The sequence below is a fragment of the Saccostrea cucullata genome, unplaced genomic scaffold (assembly GCF_032062105.1).
Source record: "Saccostrea cucullata isolate Sc308-1 unplaced genomic scaffold, CSIRO_AGI_Scuc_v1 ctg305, whole genome shotgun sequence".
Taxonomy (NCBI): Eukaryota; Metazoa; Mollusca; class Bivalvia; order Ostreida; family Ostreidae; genus Saccostrea; species Saccostrea cuccullata.
This window is the reverse complement of record NW_026938238.1, coordinates 890,560-910,546: the sequence shown is the minus strand read 5'-3', so window position 1 is coordinate 910,546 and position 19,987 is coordinate 890,560. Positions and strand designations below refer to the sequence as shown.

Below are 19,987 nucleotides of genomic sequence, written 5' to 3'. Positions count from 1 at the left end.
ACTCACTCCTCCATGGTACCTGATCCCACCTCTGATGTTTCGGAGGTCCGTGTTTGCTCTGCTCCTATTTTGCATTGTTTTATGGACTTTGATATTGAATACTGTTTGTTATCTCCATATCCTTCACTCTGATGTTTTGGAGGTCCCTGTTTCATTGCTCATATTATGCATTGTGAGCTTGAATACTACTCCTTATCTCCATATATTTCATGAAAAAGAGAATGAGCGTGTTTGCCTAAGCTTTGGTTCAGAATCACGTGAACCAAAAACAGATCTTTTATTTCATATTTCGACTCTGCGTCCATCAAAGGCATTGACGATATAACTGACCGTTCAAAAAATTGTTACGATGGCTTACTTCAGGTGTATCTAGGGGTGTTCGATAATCATTCTTAAAATGCAATTCCTTTCTCTTCTGTAAATCACGACATTTTTTTTTTATTTTCATAGATTGTTGTCATACCAGTGAGTGGAATTGCATATCTTGTTACAAACAACACCATTGCTATTATGCCTGAATCAAACAGCATGCAAATGTATACAATTTTTATTTCTAATGTCCAATTCTTAAATAATCGTTTGTCAGACAAGGTTGGCACTATTTTTAAAGCTGGGACATACCTTGCTCAACCAAATATGAGAAGTGATTGTGAGCCTTTTATAAGTATAGCAGTACAAGAGCGAAACATTCTGGAAGACAAATATAATGAATATAGATACATAGATCCATCTGTCTTCTTACTAAAACGGTTTCCAATTCCAAAATGGAAACAACACTGCAATGATTTTACTCTTGAACAAAAAGGGCATGTCGCACAAGAGGGTGATGCATCAGCACATCCAACGTCTGAAGATTCAAAGGTTGCCAGAGAGGGGGTCAGAGATAGTATAACTAAAGATATTCATGGTAAAAAATGGGATAACATCACAGTCATAAGGTCTGGAAATGTAAATAACAAACCACCGGAAACGGAGCGCCTTCTGAATAACCTTTTTGAACTACTTTCCAGAGATGATATGAACTTGAACTTCAGGTATATCATAATTTTAAACTAATTAACCACTACAATATTACTTATTATTACATACTTAGTAATTAATACAGGATTATTGCATATGCGATATGCCTGACGTCACAATAGTTGTATCAGCCCTGCAGGGCTGATATGGTTTGCGGGGCTGATACCGATCAATTTCACATCCTTGAAAATTAAACCTCAAAAAACCGTACTTGTGATCATACACATAGTTTGGGGATTACATATTCTCTTAATTTTAATTTTTTTAATAATAATCTAATAATTGACAACTAATAGATTACATGTATTTTCAAATTACGGATCATTTGAAATAAAAGTACATGTAAAAACAAACCCAAACCGTATGAGACAATAAACCATTTACATGTAGAAGTTCGTGCATGATTATTTACTTATCTTCTTCCCAACTTAATGTGTACTGTATTTTATTACTAAGTATGTAATAAACATAATAACACATACCCTTTTCCACATCACATCCTGTTTTAGCCCTCGACCAGTATCAGCCCTCGGGCCTTCGGCCCTCTGGCTGATATTGGTGTCTCGGGCTGATACAGGATGTGATATGGAAAAGGGTATGTAATATTCTCTACTATATAGTATTTAAAGTTATTCTACCTGTAGATTTCTTTTTGTTTTCAGTGACATTGAAAACCTAACCTTGCCTGAATTACTTGGAATTTTACCCCAAAACGAAGAAACTGAATTCCTTGACACTTTAACCTCACTCTTAGCACATAAAATGAAAGAAGACCAACAAGCATTCCGAAACGATAGCTTATTCAGTATTATGACAAGGTCTCAAAAAGTTGAATTCATAGAAAGACATTTAAAATCCATTGAAAAAAGTAAGTTACAATATAATCGATGTGCTAAAACTTATCTTTTTCTACAAAAAATATTAGAAATATTTTTTCTCTCCTCCTCTCTTCTCTCTCCAAAACTCATATTACATTTCTAAAATATTGTATTTTTTATTCTCTAACAAACTGTGGGTTCTATGGAAAGAAATTTCTAGAATAATAGAAATATTGTTTTGTCATCACTCTTCATCTTGTTAATTTGTCAAAAAAAAAAATCATTCCGTTGGTAATAAAATCATTTATTTAGTCTATCAGTTATATTTTGATTAATGTTTTCAAAAAGTTAGGTTTTGAACAAATGTATGTCAGATTAAGCGTTTAATATTCATTCGGGTTTTATTGATTTTTTTCTAACATTGTTTTTTTTAATTTAGATTTTTGAATGATAAATTGAATTATTAGATCGGAGATCTTGTTATGCGATTACAGACTTTGACATTAAATTATTTGTCATTTTTCAGGATGCCCAACGTTGTTGGATTCTTTCACTCATGCCACGGATATTGTGTGTAAAACACACATTGATTGTAATGGATTGACGTGTAGGGTTGCTCTTTTAAATGAAGTTCAGATGTTTGAAACCAGACTTTCCTACAGATTCAATGCTACTAGTGGAATATTTACTTTGAATGTAAACGACGAGCATGTAATCGAAAAAGATTCAGGTAAAACGAGATATGTATGGGGTTAATTATTGTATAAAATGAACAAAAACTGTCTCACAACAAATCTATTTTATAAGGTTTTAAGTGCAATGATTGAAATTTATTTGTGCCTTTCTTTTTCCGGTGTAATATAAACAAGATTTATCTAGATCAACATGCATTTTTCCTAATGACTATATTGGGATGGTTTTTGCCAGATAAAATGAGATAAATTTAGTTTAAATAATTGTCATTTATATTTAAAGCAAAATGAGCTGCAACTTTGATGTCAAAATTTTTTGTTGCGAAATTGTAAATAACTATTTCAATGACAAAAAAAAAGATAAGGTTAATAAACTTCAGTTATTCAAATTTGCGATGGAAGAACTATTTTTAAGCTTCGATTGAATAAAAATTACATTACCGTCATCCTTTACAATAATTATTTCTTATATAAAACTGTAGATGGGATTGCATATAGAAGTCTTTCTTCTGCTTTATTTTAGTCTAATTGATCATAAAGGTTTAAGTTACGTACAGATTTCTTAAAATAATACATTTTAACAGCAAAATTAAATTTTCAAAAATGCAGCTCATATCGCTTTAAATGGCACGTAATTTAGATAATATGAACATAAAAATGAATTTGAGAAGATTTGGAGAACATAAGACATTACGACAGTTTTTGAGAAAATTTGAACATTATACAAAAAATAATGATAAATGGTCTCATCAAATAATAAAAATGATAATAGTAATTTATTGACAGAAGGTAAGAACAAAGCAAGTTTTACTCTGTTTAGCGTCCACATTTCTTTCAAAAACCTACCTATCTATTCGCAAATTTCACACGAAGCAAAAAATAAAACACAAATATAATAATCATAAAAATGACATCATTCAAAGGATTTGATTTCATAAATACAGTTTTTTTCTCTTAGAAAAACATTTTTAACAAAATCAAAGCATTGGATGCTAATAATATACCCAACTCTAGAAACATCTTGAATAGATCATAAAAGAGAATGAAAGTAGTAAAAGATTTCGACTAGAATAATCTATTTCAGCACTCCTGATTTTGTTTGCTTTTTTAGCTCACCTGAGCCTTTATGATCAAAATTTGTCCGTTGTCTGTCGTTGTTAGCGTTGTTGTTGTCGTTGTCTTCGTCGTCAACTTTTCAGAACAAACATGAATCTCGTTACCGAAGCATGCTTCTGCACAAGTTTCATCTTAATAGTTTCCTTTTCTATTGATCATCATTTTAAAATCGTAAGAAAAGATAATGTAGATTTGGAATTCATAAAATAGAGGAGCCATAAACTGGATAATAACAAAGGAATACAAAGGCTATATCAATAAAAATGTTCACCTTATAAACAACAAAACTATTATGTGTCACATTAAGTCAAAAGCATTCTAAAAAAGTGTAGATTTACCTTTGTTTAAATACCCCGCCCCCTCCCCGGAACCCACTTTTTTATTATATATTTAAACTTTTCAATACCAAACTAAGTTTTGCTTTTTCCTAACCAGTTGCTCAAGTGAGCGATGGGCCCCTGGGCTTCTTGTCCGATGTTCGTTTTCAAAACCAAGGCACACGCAGACGCTTAACACAAAAAAACTTGAAATTGTCTTACCCGATTAGTGCAAGAACTATCATCCTTAAGCGGGGCCTTCTACATATATTATACAATGTATCTATACAATAAAAACAAATCACAATATCTGACAATACCATGTAAGCATTACAATACAACAAAATACACGAAACAAGATTTTTTTATCAAAAGTAACAAATTTTCACGTACAACCAATACCTTTTTAAGTTAAAGTTTTTCCTCAATACTTTTAATTGGGATTTCCTGCTACTAATAGAGAACTAATTTTAGTGAATGACCCATGAATATTGTAAGGAACTTTTTCTATTTTGGTAATCAAAGTTCTGAAATTGTCTCTGAGAGTATTCAGAACTTTGAAATTAAACAAAAACATGTATATAGGCAGAAGACATGCCATGAAATATTTTGAACTGGAGGATGTTTCTTTGTAAATAAAGAAGTTCATAAATCATCAACCAGCCTCAATAAGGGCATAATGTTTAATAAGGGCATCTAAAGTGATACGTATTTTTCATTTAAGATTATCCTAGCTGCTATATTTTGAGGTTGGAAGATTCTATTGATGTGCATCAAGATTGTATTTTGAGATGACTAAAAATATGTTAGTTGTCCATCGAAATATGATTGATTGATTGATTTTATGTTGTTTAACGCCCCTCTCGAGAATTTTTCACTCATATGGAGACGTCACTTTATGCCGGTGAAGGGCTTCAAATTTAGACCTATACTCGGCACTCAGGGTCATTGAGCAGTGAGGGTTCTTAAATGTACCAACGCCTACCGCGACATGGGACCTACGTTTTTAAGGTCATATCCGAAAGACCCGTGACTTTCGCATCTAATGCCGAGGGTTTAGCGAAGGAACAGTCACTACCTATGTTTACGTCTTAGGTTTGACGCGGCGCTGCGAACGAGAATCGAACCCGGGCCTCCCGATCACGAAGCGATAATCGAAATATGACTATTTCATAATTGTAATTCAACCATAATTGATATTCCTTCCTCTATTTTTAGGTCACCTGAGTAAACTCAGGTGACCTATTGCTATCTGTTTTCGTCCGTCGTAGTGCGCCGTGCGTTGTGCGTTAACATTTGAACATTTTCAGCTTCTTCTCTGCAACTACTGAACCAATTTCAACCAAATTTGGCACAAAGCATTTATGGGTAAAGGGGAACAAAAATTGTGAATTTCATGATCCCTGCCTCCCTGGGGCCTGAGGGGTGGGGCCAAAACCACTAAAATTAATGCATTCTTTAAAAATCTTCTTCTTTACTCCAGGACATCAAGCAGTCAAACTGTTTCTCTACTAAAATTATGAAATTCATGGCCTTGGGATCAGGGGTTCTATTGCTAGGGCGGGGCTAAATAAGTAGGTAGTGAAAATGCATTATTTCTTTGAAAATTTTCTTCTCTGCTCCTGGGTATTAAATAAACCAACTAAGTGCATAGTTATGATGAGCAAGAGTGCCTCTGCCAAAATTTTGAATTTTATGGCCCCAGGGTCAGGGGTTCTGGTGTTAGGGCGGGGCTCTATTGGTTATATAGTGAAAATACATTAATTCTTTGAAAATATTCTTATCTGCTACTGGGTATCATATAAAATAAGTGCATAGTTATGATGAGCAAGAGTGCCTCTACCAGAATTGTGAATTTTATGGCCCCAGGTTCAGGGGTTCAGGTGTTAGGGCGGGGCTCTATTGATTACTGTAAAACGAGAATATTTAGCGCACTACTAATTTTAGCGCCTTTGGCGAAAAGCCCCTGAGCGCTAAAATTCATTGTGCGCTAAAGGATTTCTAAATATCATTTTTTGTGTGTGTTCAAAGCTTTTACATAAGTACATGTAAACCGGAACACGCAATTACGTAATGTCGAAGGGTCACTGGATTTTATATACAAACTAGCACTGCACATGTTCGGAAGACAGAAAGTTCTGCCAAATTATAATTTAATTAAACTATTGTTACCCCGGTAGTTGTTACCCGATTATTATCATTAGCACCTTCAAAGTTTGGCTTCTCGGTGTGTCAATCATCTATCGCCTCGAGGTAAACAGTGCAATCAAGCATGGCGATTGAGCTTGCAGACAATACCTGATTAGGATTACCGTTTTATTAGGTCACCTGAGTAAACTCAGGTGACCTATTGCTATCCGTTGTCGTCCGTCGTCGTACGTCGTCCGTTAACATTTAAACATTTCCAGCTTCTTCTCTGCAACCACTCATTCAATTTCAACCAAATTTGGCACAAAGCATCTATGGGTAAAGGGGAACAAAAATTGTGAATTTCATGGTCCCTGCCCCCCTGGGGCCTGAGGGGTGGGGCAAAAACCACTAAAATTAATGAAATCTTTAAAAATCTTCTTCTTTACTCCTGGACATCAAGCAGTCAAACTGTTTGCATGATTGTAATCAGCATTGAGTCCTCTACCAAAATTGTGAAATTCATGGCCCCAGGGTCAGGGGTTCTAGTGCTAGGGCGGGGCTAAATAAGTATATAGTGAAAATGCCTTATTTCTTTGAAAATCTTCTTCTCTGCTCCTGAGTATTAAATAAACCAGCTAAGTACATAGTTATGATGAGCAAGAGTGCCTCTACCAAAATTGTGAATTTTATGGCCCCAGGGTCAGGGGTTCTGGTGTTAGGGCGGGGCCCTATATTGATTATATAGTGAAAATGCATTATTTCTTTGAAAATCTTCTTCTCTGTTCCTGGGTATTAAATAAACCAACTAAGTACATAGTTATGATGAGCAAGAGGGCTTCTACCAAAATTGTGAATTTTATGGCCCCAGGATCAGGGGTTCTGGTGTTAGGGCGGGGCCCTATATTGATTATATAGCGAAAATGCATTATTTCTATGAAAATCTTCTTCTCTGTTCCTGGGTATTAAATAAACCAACTAAGTACATAGTTATGATGAGCAAGAGGGCCTCTACCAAAAGTGTGAATTTTATGGCCCCAGGGTCAGGGGTTCTGGTTTTAGGGTGGGGCCCTCTATTGATTATATAGTGAAAATGCATGTTTTCTTTGAAAATCTTGTTCTCTGCTCCTGGGTATTAAATAAACCAACTAAGTATATAGTTATGATAAGCAAGAGTGCTTCTATCAAAATTGTGAATTTTATGGCCCCAGGGTTAGAGGTACTGGTGTTAGGGCGGGGCCCTTTATTGATTATATAGTGAAAATGCATGTATTTCTTTGAAAATCTTCTTCTCTGCTTCTGGGTATTAAATAAACCAACTAAGTACATAGTTATGATAAGCAAGAGTGCCTCTACCAAAATTGTGAATTTTATGGCCCCAGGGTCAGGGGTTCTGGTTTTAGGGTGGGGCCCTATTGATTATATAGTGAAAATGCATGTATTCTATGAAAATCTTCTTCTCTGCTTCTGGGTATTAAATAAACGAACTAAGCACATAGTTATGATGAGGTAGAGTGTCTCTTCCGAAATTCAGAATTTTATGGCCCCAGGATCAGTATTATGGTGTTAGGGCGGGGCTTTTTTGATTATATAGTGAAAATACATTAATTCTTTGAATATCTTTTCCTTTGCTCCTTTGGGTTATATGCCAGTGATCCAAGTATATGTATTTCTGATGAAGAAAGGTGCATCTAGCAAAATGGTTATTTTTTATGCCCCCCCCCCCGGGGGTGTTACATAGTCTGAAATTAAATTTATGCTTTGAAATCTGCTATTTGGCATTAATCAACCATTTTATGATAAAATTTGCAAAATTTTGACATATGTGGCCCCAGGGTCAGTGGTTCTTTTGGGGTGAGATACAAAACTGGTTATAAAGTGGAAGTGCATTTTCTCTTTGTTTATACTCCGATCAATCTCTGGGTATTAAGTAAATAGAGTAAGCATGCTAAGTTTATAATTATGATAAGCAATAGTGCCTCTTTCAAAATTGTGAATTTCATGGCCTCTGGTTTAAAACACGAACCAAAGTTATTTGTTTGAAAGTTGTTACACAATACTCAGGTGACCTATAAGGCCCGTGGGCCTCTTGTCTAAGTAATTTTCTGTCGATGCATGCATTGTTTTAATGTGATTTAAATGAGTAAATACTCCATTTCTTTTAATTGAAAATAGAAATAAAATAAATTTTAACATTGTACAACGTCCACGTATTAGCAACACGTACCGCGGTAAAGGTAACGAATGTTTACTGATATACGGGAGTACTAATGTGTTTCCGTGCTTGACTAACCAAAAAGGCAAATACGGATGTGAATAAAAAAAAAACAACAAAATATCACATTTATATATTTTACTGACAAGTGCAAGCGCTAAAATTTATTTGCGCCAATGCATTCCCACTTGCACTTGCGCTAAAATACGCATATGCGCCAAATTTTCTCGTTTTACACTATATAGTGAAAATACATGAATTCTTTGAAAATTTTCTTCTCTGCTCCTGGGTATTAAATAAACTAACTAAGTGCATAGTTATGATGAGCAAGAGTGCCTCTACCAAAATTGTGAATTTTATGGCCCCAGGGTCAGGGGTTCTGGTGTTAGGGCGGGGCTCTATTGATTATATAGTGAAAATACATGCATTTTTTGAAAATATTCTTCTCTGCTCCTAGGAATTAAATAAACTAACTAAGTACATAGTTATGATGAGCAAGAATGCCTCTTTCAAAATTGTGAATTTTGTAGCCCCAGGGTCAGGGGTTCTGGTGTTAGTAAGGGACTCTATTGATTATATAGTGAAAATACATTAAATTTTGAAAATTTTCTTCTCTGCTCCAGGGTATTAAGGAGATGAACTACCTATATAGTTATGAAGGACAAGGGCCGTAATCTTCCAGAATTGTGAATTTTAAGGCCCCAGGGTCAGGGGTACCATAGAGGGGGGCGGGGGCTGTACTTATATGAATGAATGGTTTTAAATCTGCTCCTTAGTATTAATCAAATATCAAGACCTAAAGTTAGAGGTTCATGTGTGGTAGGGCACTACTGATTAGTTGAAATGCATTTTTGTTCCCCTACCCTGCGTATGGGTATTAAGTAAACAAACTAAGCAACTGCTAAGTGTATTGTTATGATGATCATTGGTGCCTCTTTCAAAATTATGAATGTCATAGCATCTGGCTTAAAACACGAATCAAATTCAATCACTGGAAAGTTGTTGCATAATGCTCAGGTGACCTATAAGGCCCATGGGCCTCTTGTCTTTAAAAGTTCTTATGAGTCAAAATCAGCAAGCATCGAGCATTGAATGGAAAGTCAAAATTTTATTTTTTCAAAAGCTTTTGGTATATGAAAGATTTTGTCCTACCTAATGCTAAAACACAATTAAAATTTTTTTCGAACGTATGAAGGGACTGGTATCCAAGGAAATTCTTTTCCTTAGCAACGGGTTCATAAATCCTCATGAAAATCAATGATTTTTAGACATTTTTCTACGAGTATGTTTTCTGAACGTGATAAGATAAGGTATTTTGGTTACTTTATTTGTTAAAAGATGGAATTATTTAATTATCCAAAAATAGGAAAAACAAAATTTCTGTTGTCATATTGTTGCCATGACAACGGCAAAAGAACATGGCGTCAATGCTTATTATTTTTGAAAAAAATTACATATGTTTATCACTTTATTTACAAAATCTACAACCACTGCTGGAAAAATGAATGGTATGATCTTGTTAGGGGTTATCTATATGTCATATCTATACAATAAAATTTGCAGGCAAATTTAGCAGAAAAAAGTTACAAATGGTTAAAATGAGTGAAAATCTGGCATTTATAAGCTTTTTTGAAGGGGTGGGGGTAATTTGAATACATGTTCAGTGTCCATTATATTGGCCATATTGGTTCTGATCAAAGCATACTCATAACTTTACTATTGTTAATAAATAAATGCACATTCAATTTCAAAAGGAATTTTATATTCCTCACAAACGAAACTTGGAAAAAAAAGGGGGGGGGTTAGGAATCACCTTGTTCACCGATCCATATGTATGTAAAATTTTGACTTGTCCATAACATTTCAATGAAGTGCCACTGAAAGTTCATACTTGATATTAAGATTGCTTGCGATCGAGAGATGTGTCAAAAACTTGACTCAAGGTCATTTGAACAAGTTCAAGGTCATTGGTAGAAGAAAAGTGCAACCTTTGCCCATTCTGTAACATTCTAATGAAAAGACTTGGTTTCATCTTGGGAATTATTTTTAAGCTTTAGGTTTGTCATTACCTTGACCAAAATTCATTTGAACATGTTTGCCCTTGACTCAAGGACATAGCTTTTTCAAGGTCACTGCAGTAAAAGTGTACTATATGAGTTTGGCACATTTACATATTTAACTTCGAATGAATGGAAATTGGAAGTTTGTGCTCAACACATCGGTTTTACTACCTATGACTTGAGTATTTGTCATAGTCATTTTTGGTAAGTATATTTGCACAAGTAAAATTTTAAAAGGTTTCAAATTAGTATTTAGACCTTTTTTGTAATAAAAAACATTTAATGCAATAGCAGGAGGGTTGGTATCATTTTATTAGCTTGCTCACAATAATTCTTGTTTATGAAAGAGAGTCACTATGACAGCTCACATAATTATAAAGTAAAACCATGTCAATCAGGCATGTAGCATCAGGTTTGGGTTGGGTAGGGGGGATGACATCCCCCACCCAACTTTTTTCTCAACGTACCCTAATGTTTAACCACACACACCCCCTCCCGAGTTTGTCCGTTTGTCCTTCCGTCTAGCCGTCTTTCTGTCTGTCTGGAACGCTTTCGTTTGCACACGATATCTCGAGAACCCTCTGAGCTTTTGCAATGAAATTTAGCATAGCAACAGTTACTCCCTATGGACTAAAGAAGAACCCTATTGATTTTGTGGTCAAAAAGTCAAAGGTCAAGGTCATAAATAAACAAATTCTGTCTGTTATAACACTTTCCTTTCCACACAGTATCTCTAGAACCATTTGAGCTATTGCAATGAAATTTTACATAACAACTTTCCGTGACATTATGAAGACCCCTATTGATTTTGAGGTCAAAAGGTCAAAGTTAAAGGTCGTAAATTTATACATTCTCTCTGTGTGTAACACTATCATTTCCGGGCGATATTTCAAGAAGATTTTGAGCTTATGCAATGTATTTTATACCAAAACTTCCTAGGACCTCTCTCAAAGTGTCCCGCCTCGTTTGTTTTATTAGTATTTATAGTATTACATGTCGCTATTTTTAGCACAGGGGCATGAGGAGAGTTATTGCGTATAAAACAGGTTCACGGCAGAATTTATATTCCTATCACATCTACCAGAACTGGTTAATAAAGGTTGAATTAGACACCATGTTTTGTGTAAATTTTTGACGATATCAAACGTGAATATATACATGTATGTGACTTCATATTTGCATATAATTGTCGAAATTTTACAGCAGTTCCGTGGCGCAGTGGTATGTCTCCCGCTTCACATGCGAAATTCTTTTTTACTAAATGATAGTATTCAGCATGTGAAATGAAAAAAAATTATGAGGTCTAGCTTGTACAAACTCATGCAATCATCATTACGTTGTGATAAATAATCCACATAAAAAAGAATCTTCTATACACATAATCAAATCATTATATCAATATTGACATATTTTATTTGCTTCAGTATACATGTATACATTTAAAAATTCTACAAATTCAATTAGGGGGATCCGACCCCCACCCCCCACCCCCACCCCGCCCCGAACTGCGCATGGTTTACTTTTTCCCTAAGCGGGGGACACAAATTCTCTGAATTAGCTTGTTAGATTTACATCAATAAAAAAATGCTAACAGACAAAGAATGTTACTTTTGGATTGAACATTTTTATTTGATCCACTTTCATGAATACACTGTACAATTTATGGATCTATTTTCTGGATCCCTGAGTCTCCGGTAACACTATCAACTCACTTCCAGCATCAATGGTCTGTACTGTAATGATGTGTTCTCATAACGATAATCTGAAAAAGTGATGAAATTAAAATGTAATAATATTATACAGCTTTGCCTTCAGATACTAATACTAAGAACCATTTCTAGTTGAGCTAGAGCAATGATGACGAATGCAAAGCATGTTTATTGGAATCAATTAAATTCCAAGAGATCTCAATGGTTTAGTTTATCATTTTATTTTAAAACGTTAACGTTTTTACTAAATGTATTATTTACACGTTTTTCCTGTCTAATTCTATATCAGCTCATCCAATTCTGTTTCTGCTTCTTTCCGAGTTTGGCTTCAAAGTGGCGAATTTCATTCTAAAAACAGAAATATACAACACAAAGTTGAGACGGTATTGATTTTAGATATTCTTTAAATTCATAAACTTGTAATAAAAAGGTCAATTGGTTGTCAAAACTCTAAATTGTGGTTTTCTTTTCTTTCCAATACCCCCCCCCCCCCCCAAGAAAAAATTAAGTATAGAAATTCTTTTCAAAAATTTATGTGCTGTAATTCTAATGATGCTTATTATTTGAACCTAGTTGACTTAAATTAGTTCAGTGGTACCGGTGAAAATGTTAGCTGAATATGAATTTTCTTTCATAAGTAAACACTGGATGACATCAGCAAAAACCTTGACTTGGTTACACACATGCTGTGAATAAGACAAATCAAAATTAAACTAAATTCAAATTAAACTTTATAATTTGGGATACAGTTATGTAACTGATCATGACCAACTTTTTCACGTTCGGCCCGCATAAACAATCTAAGTTGGGGAATTTAATTTCATTTTATCATATTATAGTTTAATATCGGCAATATTATCGGGGAGAGGGGGCATACCCCCTTCTCTTGGTTCCTCAGGCCATGCATTAATCTTTTCTTTTTAGTTATAAAATACTAAAGTAATGCTAACATATATAATCAATCAGAATTAAATTGAAATGTGCAAAAAAAACACTTGCCAAGTGTTACATATTTTCCTGCATGTTTAATTTTTGTTATGCATTCTTCAGAAACTGTTGTAATGGTAAATTGTAAAAAATTCAGTCACTAACCGTAATTAGGACTCATGAAAACGCCAAAACTGAGGCTCAGACTGCTCCAAGTTTGTTATTTTCTTCTAGTCTTCTGTACATTGTTATTGAAAACAAGGTAAGCAAACTACCGTTTATTCCTCCTATGTTAGAGAGCTATACCAAAGGGAGGTAATTTGAAGCAAAAAAGACAGAAAAATTATGGATTTAAATCAGTTATCATATATAAATGCTTTAGTTGCCTGCAGATTTTTTTCTTGATTCTTGTAGGACAAATACTGTTTAATATATATTTTATGTTGATAAGCTTTAATGTGGTTGTAGATTTCTTATAGAGTACTGCAAATTTGCTGTTTTTTTAAATCAAAATAAACCTCCAAAAACTAGTTTTATTTATCAAAAGGTGAAGAGAATTTCAATAATCAACAGTTGTTAAAATTGAGTATTTTTAGATAAATAGAATAATAATTTAAAAAGCTTTTATTAATGACTAGTAATAAAAAATATTTGTTTAACCATAAATTCAAGTGTCATGATAACGTACAAAACACGCTATTTGAAAGGCGCGTGGTTTCCATAGCAACAATGCGAAAAATTATTTTTGGCTTGCTTTTTTTTATCATACCCTTTGTTCTGAAAATTTATATATGAGTTTTAACCAAATCTGTTTCTATGCCACTTTCCACATTTTTTAACTAAATGCTCGATGCTTGCTGATTTTGACTCTTATATATATTGTTGTTTAAATTTTCCTCCTTTACTAGTTTTTCATTAATGAATAATTGCTAGCTCTCTTCAAGGCGTTCAACGGTGTTTCGTAGCCAGCTGCAGTGTATTTTGTATTCCAAAAATCCTCTCTCACATATCTTTTTTGGTTGTTTGAATTTTTCTAATTCATCTATAAAACCTTTTCTTATAATTTTAGTTGATTGTTTAGTGACTGTGTATAGGAAGCTGTTTGGATTTCTGTGACAAGTCTCTTTGTTTTGTAGTGAAAGTGATGTGGTGATTTACACTGACTACACACCTGTCGTGTGCTCCTTGTCATGATCAGAAAAAAGCGAAAAAATCAGTAAACAATTCAGCTTGTAAACAGTATCGTAGACAATAAGTTTTGGTGGAGGCTCATGTTACCATGCAAAATTTGATTCTTATTTAGAGAACCTGTCTTGTTTTCTGTATAATATAAAAATAGTTTTTTTACCACTTGATATTAGTTTGATAATATTTTTGCAGTATTAAAACCATTGTAATCCAACAATCATTTCTTTAAGGAAGTTCTAAACACAAATGAAAAAGTGTTTTTGAACTTGGAGAAAATATATTATATCAATGTTTTCAAATAGATACAACATTGTATGACACATCTATTTCATATTCGGATATTTTACTTGAAGAAGACGTAATGGTAATCTAACAACTAAGCTCTATCATAAATGTGATGACTTAAACTTTACAATCATACGCGTCAACTTCCCATACTAATGAAGCAATATACCTTCGTCACCTGCATATAGAATTATATCTAACAGTTGATTCGATATGCAAGAGTATGCACTGAGTATGTACAACTTCTAAAACGAGGTAAGCTATTGATAAAGATGTTGATGAAACAAGAATATCAGCAGTATCGTTTAAGACATCATTTCGAAAGTTCTATGGTCGATACAATGACCTTGTCATCAAATACAATTTATCGTTTAGTCAAATGCTGACTGACATTTTTGATACTAATCATTAGTCCATTATTTATACTCTGAATTAACTACGGATTTTCCCTTTATTTCCCGATCATAACAAAGAGCGCAGGGCGGGTGTGACTGGTCGGCAGAGGATGCTCATTCTTCCATGGCGCCTGATCCCACATAAGTACATTTAATTTAAGTTCTCTTAAAATTGAAAGTCAACTAGTGTTCATTGTCTTCATACCTGCATTAAGCCTTTGAACGGGAGAGGGAGGGGCAAAGGGGGGTCCGCCTTTTTTCTTTAGCAAATATTGACATAATTGAGGCATTTGCTAGAATACTGAACAATATGTGTACTTTTTGTCAAAGGTTGTGAATTTGGTCGATAATAAAGAACTTTGAAAAGAATTATTTTTTTCATACTGCGTTAACTTTGTCCCAAATATAATGCAATTTGAACATTTTTTTGTAAAGTGCTTAGTTGTTACAAGTGCGTAGTAACCGAACCCAGTCTGGTTAAAATCAGAGCAAATCAGCTATACAAGGGTAGCGATCTAGGTGAGCGGATCAAAAGATCTGATTGTAACAAACTGCCATACTAAACAAGCACCCATACTCAATTTTAATGTTTACATTTGTACTACATTAGAAAATTTGTAAAAATTATATCTTTTTTATTTTCCAGGAGCTTACGCATTAACTGTGCAATTTAACGACAGTTATCATGCAATATTTATGATATCCATAATGAAAGAGGAGAATGTATCGAAATTATCGATATCAGGACAATTGTGCATTGAATCTGAATTTGAATGCTATGAAGAGCTGATACTTTTTAAAGATCTTCAACACTCAAAACTGGAAAATCAGGATATAATTCATCGTCAACGTCGTGAAGCAGAGAGTGGTGATCAGGATGGATTAGGTAAGTAAAATTTGGAAGCTGATCAATATATTAAAGGATGTAAAACATAAATTTACAAATAATAAACAGCGCTATAAACTTTTTAGCTCACCTGAGCCTAAGGCTTATAACATTTTGTTCGTCGTCCGTCTGTCCGTCTGTAAACTTTTCACATTTTCGACTTCTCCTCAAGAACTAATGGGCCAATTTTAACCAAAATTGGTACAAAGCATCCTTGGGTAAAGTGGAGTTTAAATTATTTTAATGAAGGGCCAAGTCTCCTTACAAGGGGAGATAATCAAGAAAAAAATAGGGTGGGCTAATTAAAAAATCTTCTTGTCAAGAACCACTGGACCAGGAAAGCTGAAACTTATGTGGAAGCATCCTTGGGTAGTGTAGATATTAAATTGTCAAAATCATGACCCCCGGGCCCGGGGGTAGGGTTGGAGCCACAATAAGGAATCCAAGTTTAACATAGAAATATAGATCAACAAATCTTTAAAAATCTTCTTCTCAAGAACTACTGGACCAGAAAAGCTGAATCTTATGTGGAAGCATCCTTGGGTAGTGTAGATATTAAATTCTCAAAATCATGACCCCTGGGGGTAGGGCGGGACCACAATAGGGAATCCAAGTTTTACATAGAAATGTATAGAGCAAATCTTTAAAAATCTTCTTCTCAAGAACCACTGGGCCAGGAAAGCTGAAACTTATGTGGAAACATCCTTGGGTAGTGTAGATATTAAATTGTTAAAAGCATGACCCCCGGGAGTAGGGCGGGGCCACACGTTTTACATTGAAATATTTAGGAAAAATCTTTTAAGAATCTTCTCAAGAACCATTGGGCCAGGAAAGCTGAAACTTATGTGAAAGCAGCCTTGGGTAATGTAGATTCTAAAATATTAAAATCATGAAAGGGGAGGGGGTAGGGAGTCACGATAGGTATAGCAAGAGGGGAAATCTGGTAAAGAACTGCATCAACCAAGTTACTCAGGTGAGCGATGTGGCCCATGGGTCTCTTGTTTACTAATTAGTTTTGATTGTAAGAACATGGAATGAAAAGTCACATACACTGTAGATCAATACATGTATATTTATTTGTTCAATTAGCCTTTCATGCGAAAAGTTAATTTTTCTCTTTAATTTGCTCTTTCTTTTTGAATTTAAAGAAGCATTTCATTTCATTGGAATGTATAAAGAGACTTAGATAAGTCTCCAATTCAAAGATTAAGGTGAAACTTAATCTTTGTCTCGAGTGCATCCTATTGTCTCATTTATCTATTTCACTTTATAATTTATTATATAAATGAGACGAATTTTTCGAGGGCAATTTTCTTGTCAAATTAATGTTTAACATATTGAGTATGTAGAAGAAAATCTGCTGATGAATAACAGGACCCTTTCAACTCTGTTGAGCGTTTTGGTCCATTGACTTCATGTCACTTCAAAGAGTATTATAAGACTATAGACGATATACTAATTAGAAAACTTAAATGCTATCATTTCGATCCAATATCAATTAAATGGTTTCAATCATACTTATATGATCGAACACAAAGTGTAAAAATTGGTGCATACATATCTGAATCACTGCCAGTCACAGCAGGTGTGCCACAGGGCTCTATTTTAGGTCCTTTGTTGTTTCTATTGTATATTAATGATTTACCATTATGTGTTGAACATTGTAATATTGATATGTTTGCTGATGACACTACAATGCATTTTCATGGCAATAGTATTTCACATATTGAAACAACTCTAAATCATGAACTCAATCAACTACAAAAATGGTGCCAACAAAATCAGATGATTATAAATACTGATAAAACAAAGTGTATGTTAATGGGAACAAAACAAAAGAAATCTAAATTAGAAAATGTTAATTTTCATTTACAACTTTCCGGACATACTCTTGAAAATGTAGAAATGCACAAATTATTAGGCATTCACATCGATCATAATCTACAATATACTTGTCATGTAGATGCAGTTTGCAAAACTCTTACATATAAAATATTCACTTTACGAAAAATTAAAAAGTTTCTTCCAATGCATACTAGACAACTATTTTATAATGCTTTTATTCTACCATCAATTTTATATTGTCTGTCCATATGGGGCAACTGTCCTCAAACGCACGTGGATAGAGTCTACAGATTACAAAAACGAGCGGCTAGGATTATTTTAAATGAAAAATATGATACACCTTCAATGCCTTTATTTAACACTTTAGGCTGGTTAACGGTTTATGAACTTTTATATTTACAGAAAAGCATTCTAATGTTCAAAATACTTAATGGTATGTCTCCGGATTATATGCATAATCTTTTTGAATTTCAAAGCTCTGGATCATACACGTTACGCTCTGAAACAAACTCCGAACTGCGATTACCAAAATATAAAACTAACTTATTTAAAAATTCTTTACAATATTCAGGAGTTATAATCTGGAACGAGCTACCAATAAGTATAAGGAATTCCCAATCCCTTACAATATTTAAAAAAAGTGTTAAAAATTTTTTGCTCGTGAAACGCAATGGTTCTACGTGATTTTTCTTTTTTCTCTCTCTCTCTATGCTTAAATGTATATGTTTTATTTATTTATTTATCTATTTGGTAACATGCATGTACTGTCCATTTTTTTATTGTCTCCTTATTGTGGTTTGTATTTATTGTGTATATACATTGTATATGTGTTATAAAGAGGGCCCCGAGGAAGACTAGTGCTTGCACTAATCGGGTTACCTTCTATAAATAAAGTATTATTATTATTATTATTATTAAACTGGTTTGGTTTCTTTTACAGATTCGAAATATTCATATAGTACAAACTATTCTGCTCTTTACCAAATTTTGAAAAAAGGTGGTACATTCCAGGAATTCATGAATGAATTATTGGACTCCTCTGAAATAACACAAACAACTACTTTGTATGAGTTTCCGCCTGTAAGTACGTTAATCATTTTCTGCTCATCTGAACCGAAAGCTAAAATTAGCTTCTCTACTTGAAATTTCCTCGTTTTTGAGGTATGAACTTTAGAAGAGACCCACGCGTTTAAGTCCACCAGAAAAAGTAAAATTTCATATTTACTAAACAACTATTCTACCACGAATTCTAGTCCCCACAAATTTAATCTTTCCTGATGTATTTAAATATACAGACCAACATATTTTATTTTAAATATTTATATATATTTTTTATAATTTAATTTTAGTTATCCACATCAATTGATTGGATAAAAGATTGACCTTATATCGTATAACATTTTTAAATAGTGTGAAAAAAATCCAATAGAACAAAATTGCAAACATAAATGTAATTTTTTTTCCTGTGACTGATTTTATTCTATAACTTGTAGGCACAAGAAGTAAGCAGTTCTGTTGAAGGTAAAGCTGACAGATCAATCTTTAAAAAGTTTACAGACGCATATAAAGCTAAATGGAAATTCTACAATTCGAAAAAAGGAATGCAACTGCAAACACAATGGGATAACTCCGAAAAGACGGATAATGCCGGAGACGATAAATCGAAAAGTGATGAGGAAAATATAAAGGATTCAGAAACTCTGAAGAAAGCCAAGTTTAGCGCATCTGCAACTTTGTCTTTGACTTTCTCTCTTCACGATGTGTGTGCAGGGGCTGCTGTTGGTGGCAGTTATGATTATCCAGTCTTCATGCTTCGCTTGTGGTACCCATGTGGTCCTATACTTTTTTCAATGAGTAAGCAAAACTTTTCAGAACATGAAATACTCCTATTCCCTTTTCATTTTTTAGCTCACCTGAGCCAAAGCTCTAGTGAGCTTTTCTGATCAAAATGTGTCCGTTGTCTGTCGTTGTCGTTGTAAACTTTTCACATTTTCATCTTCTTCACAAGAACCACTGGGCCAATTTCAACCAAGCTTGCCACAAAGTATCCTTGGGAAAAGGGGATTCAAGTTTGTTCAAATGAAGGGACATGCACTCTTCCAAAGGGAGATAATTATGAATTAGCAAAAAATTAATAGCATCTTTTAAAAATCTTCTTCTCAAGAACCACTGGCTAGGAATGATGAAATTCATGTGGTATTATGCTCAGGTAGTGCAGATTCAAGTTTGTTCAATTCATGACACCAGGGGGTAGGGTAGATCCACAATGTCTGATCAAAGTTTTACATAGGAATATACAGGAAAAATCTTCTTCTCAAGAACAGCAAAGCCATGATTGATGATATCTATAGGGAAACATCCTCAGGTGGTGTAAATTCAAGTTTGTT

General features: G+C 33.9%; 1 protein-coding gene across 1 annotated transcript; it reads left to right on the top strand.

Moving 5' to 3' along the window:
* Nucleotides 1-636: 636 nt before the first annotated feature.
* LOC134249745 (uncharacterized) lies at nt 637-19,517 on the top strand. Its single transcript, XM_062732095.1, has 7 exons — nt 637-1,034; nt 1,683-1,888; nt 2,365-2,568; nt 15,516-15,755; nt 18,541-18,680; nt 19,094-19,378; nt 19,509-19,517. Exons 1-7 carry the CDS (start codon nt 637-639, stop codon nt 19,515-19,517), a joined length of 1,482 nt encoding a protein of 493 aa, XP_062588079.1.
* The last annotated feature ends 470 nt before the right edge of the window (nt 19,518-19,987 follow it).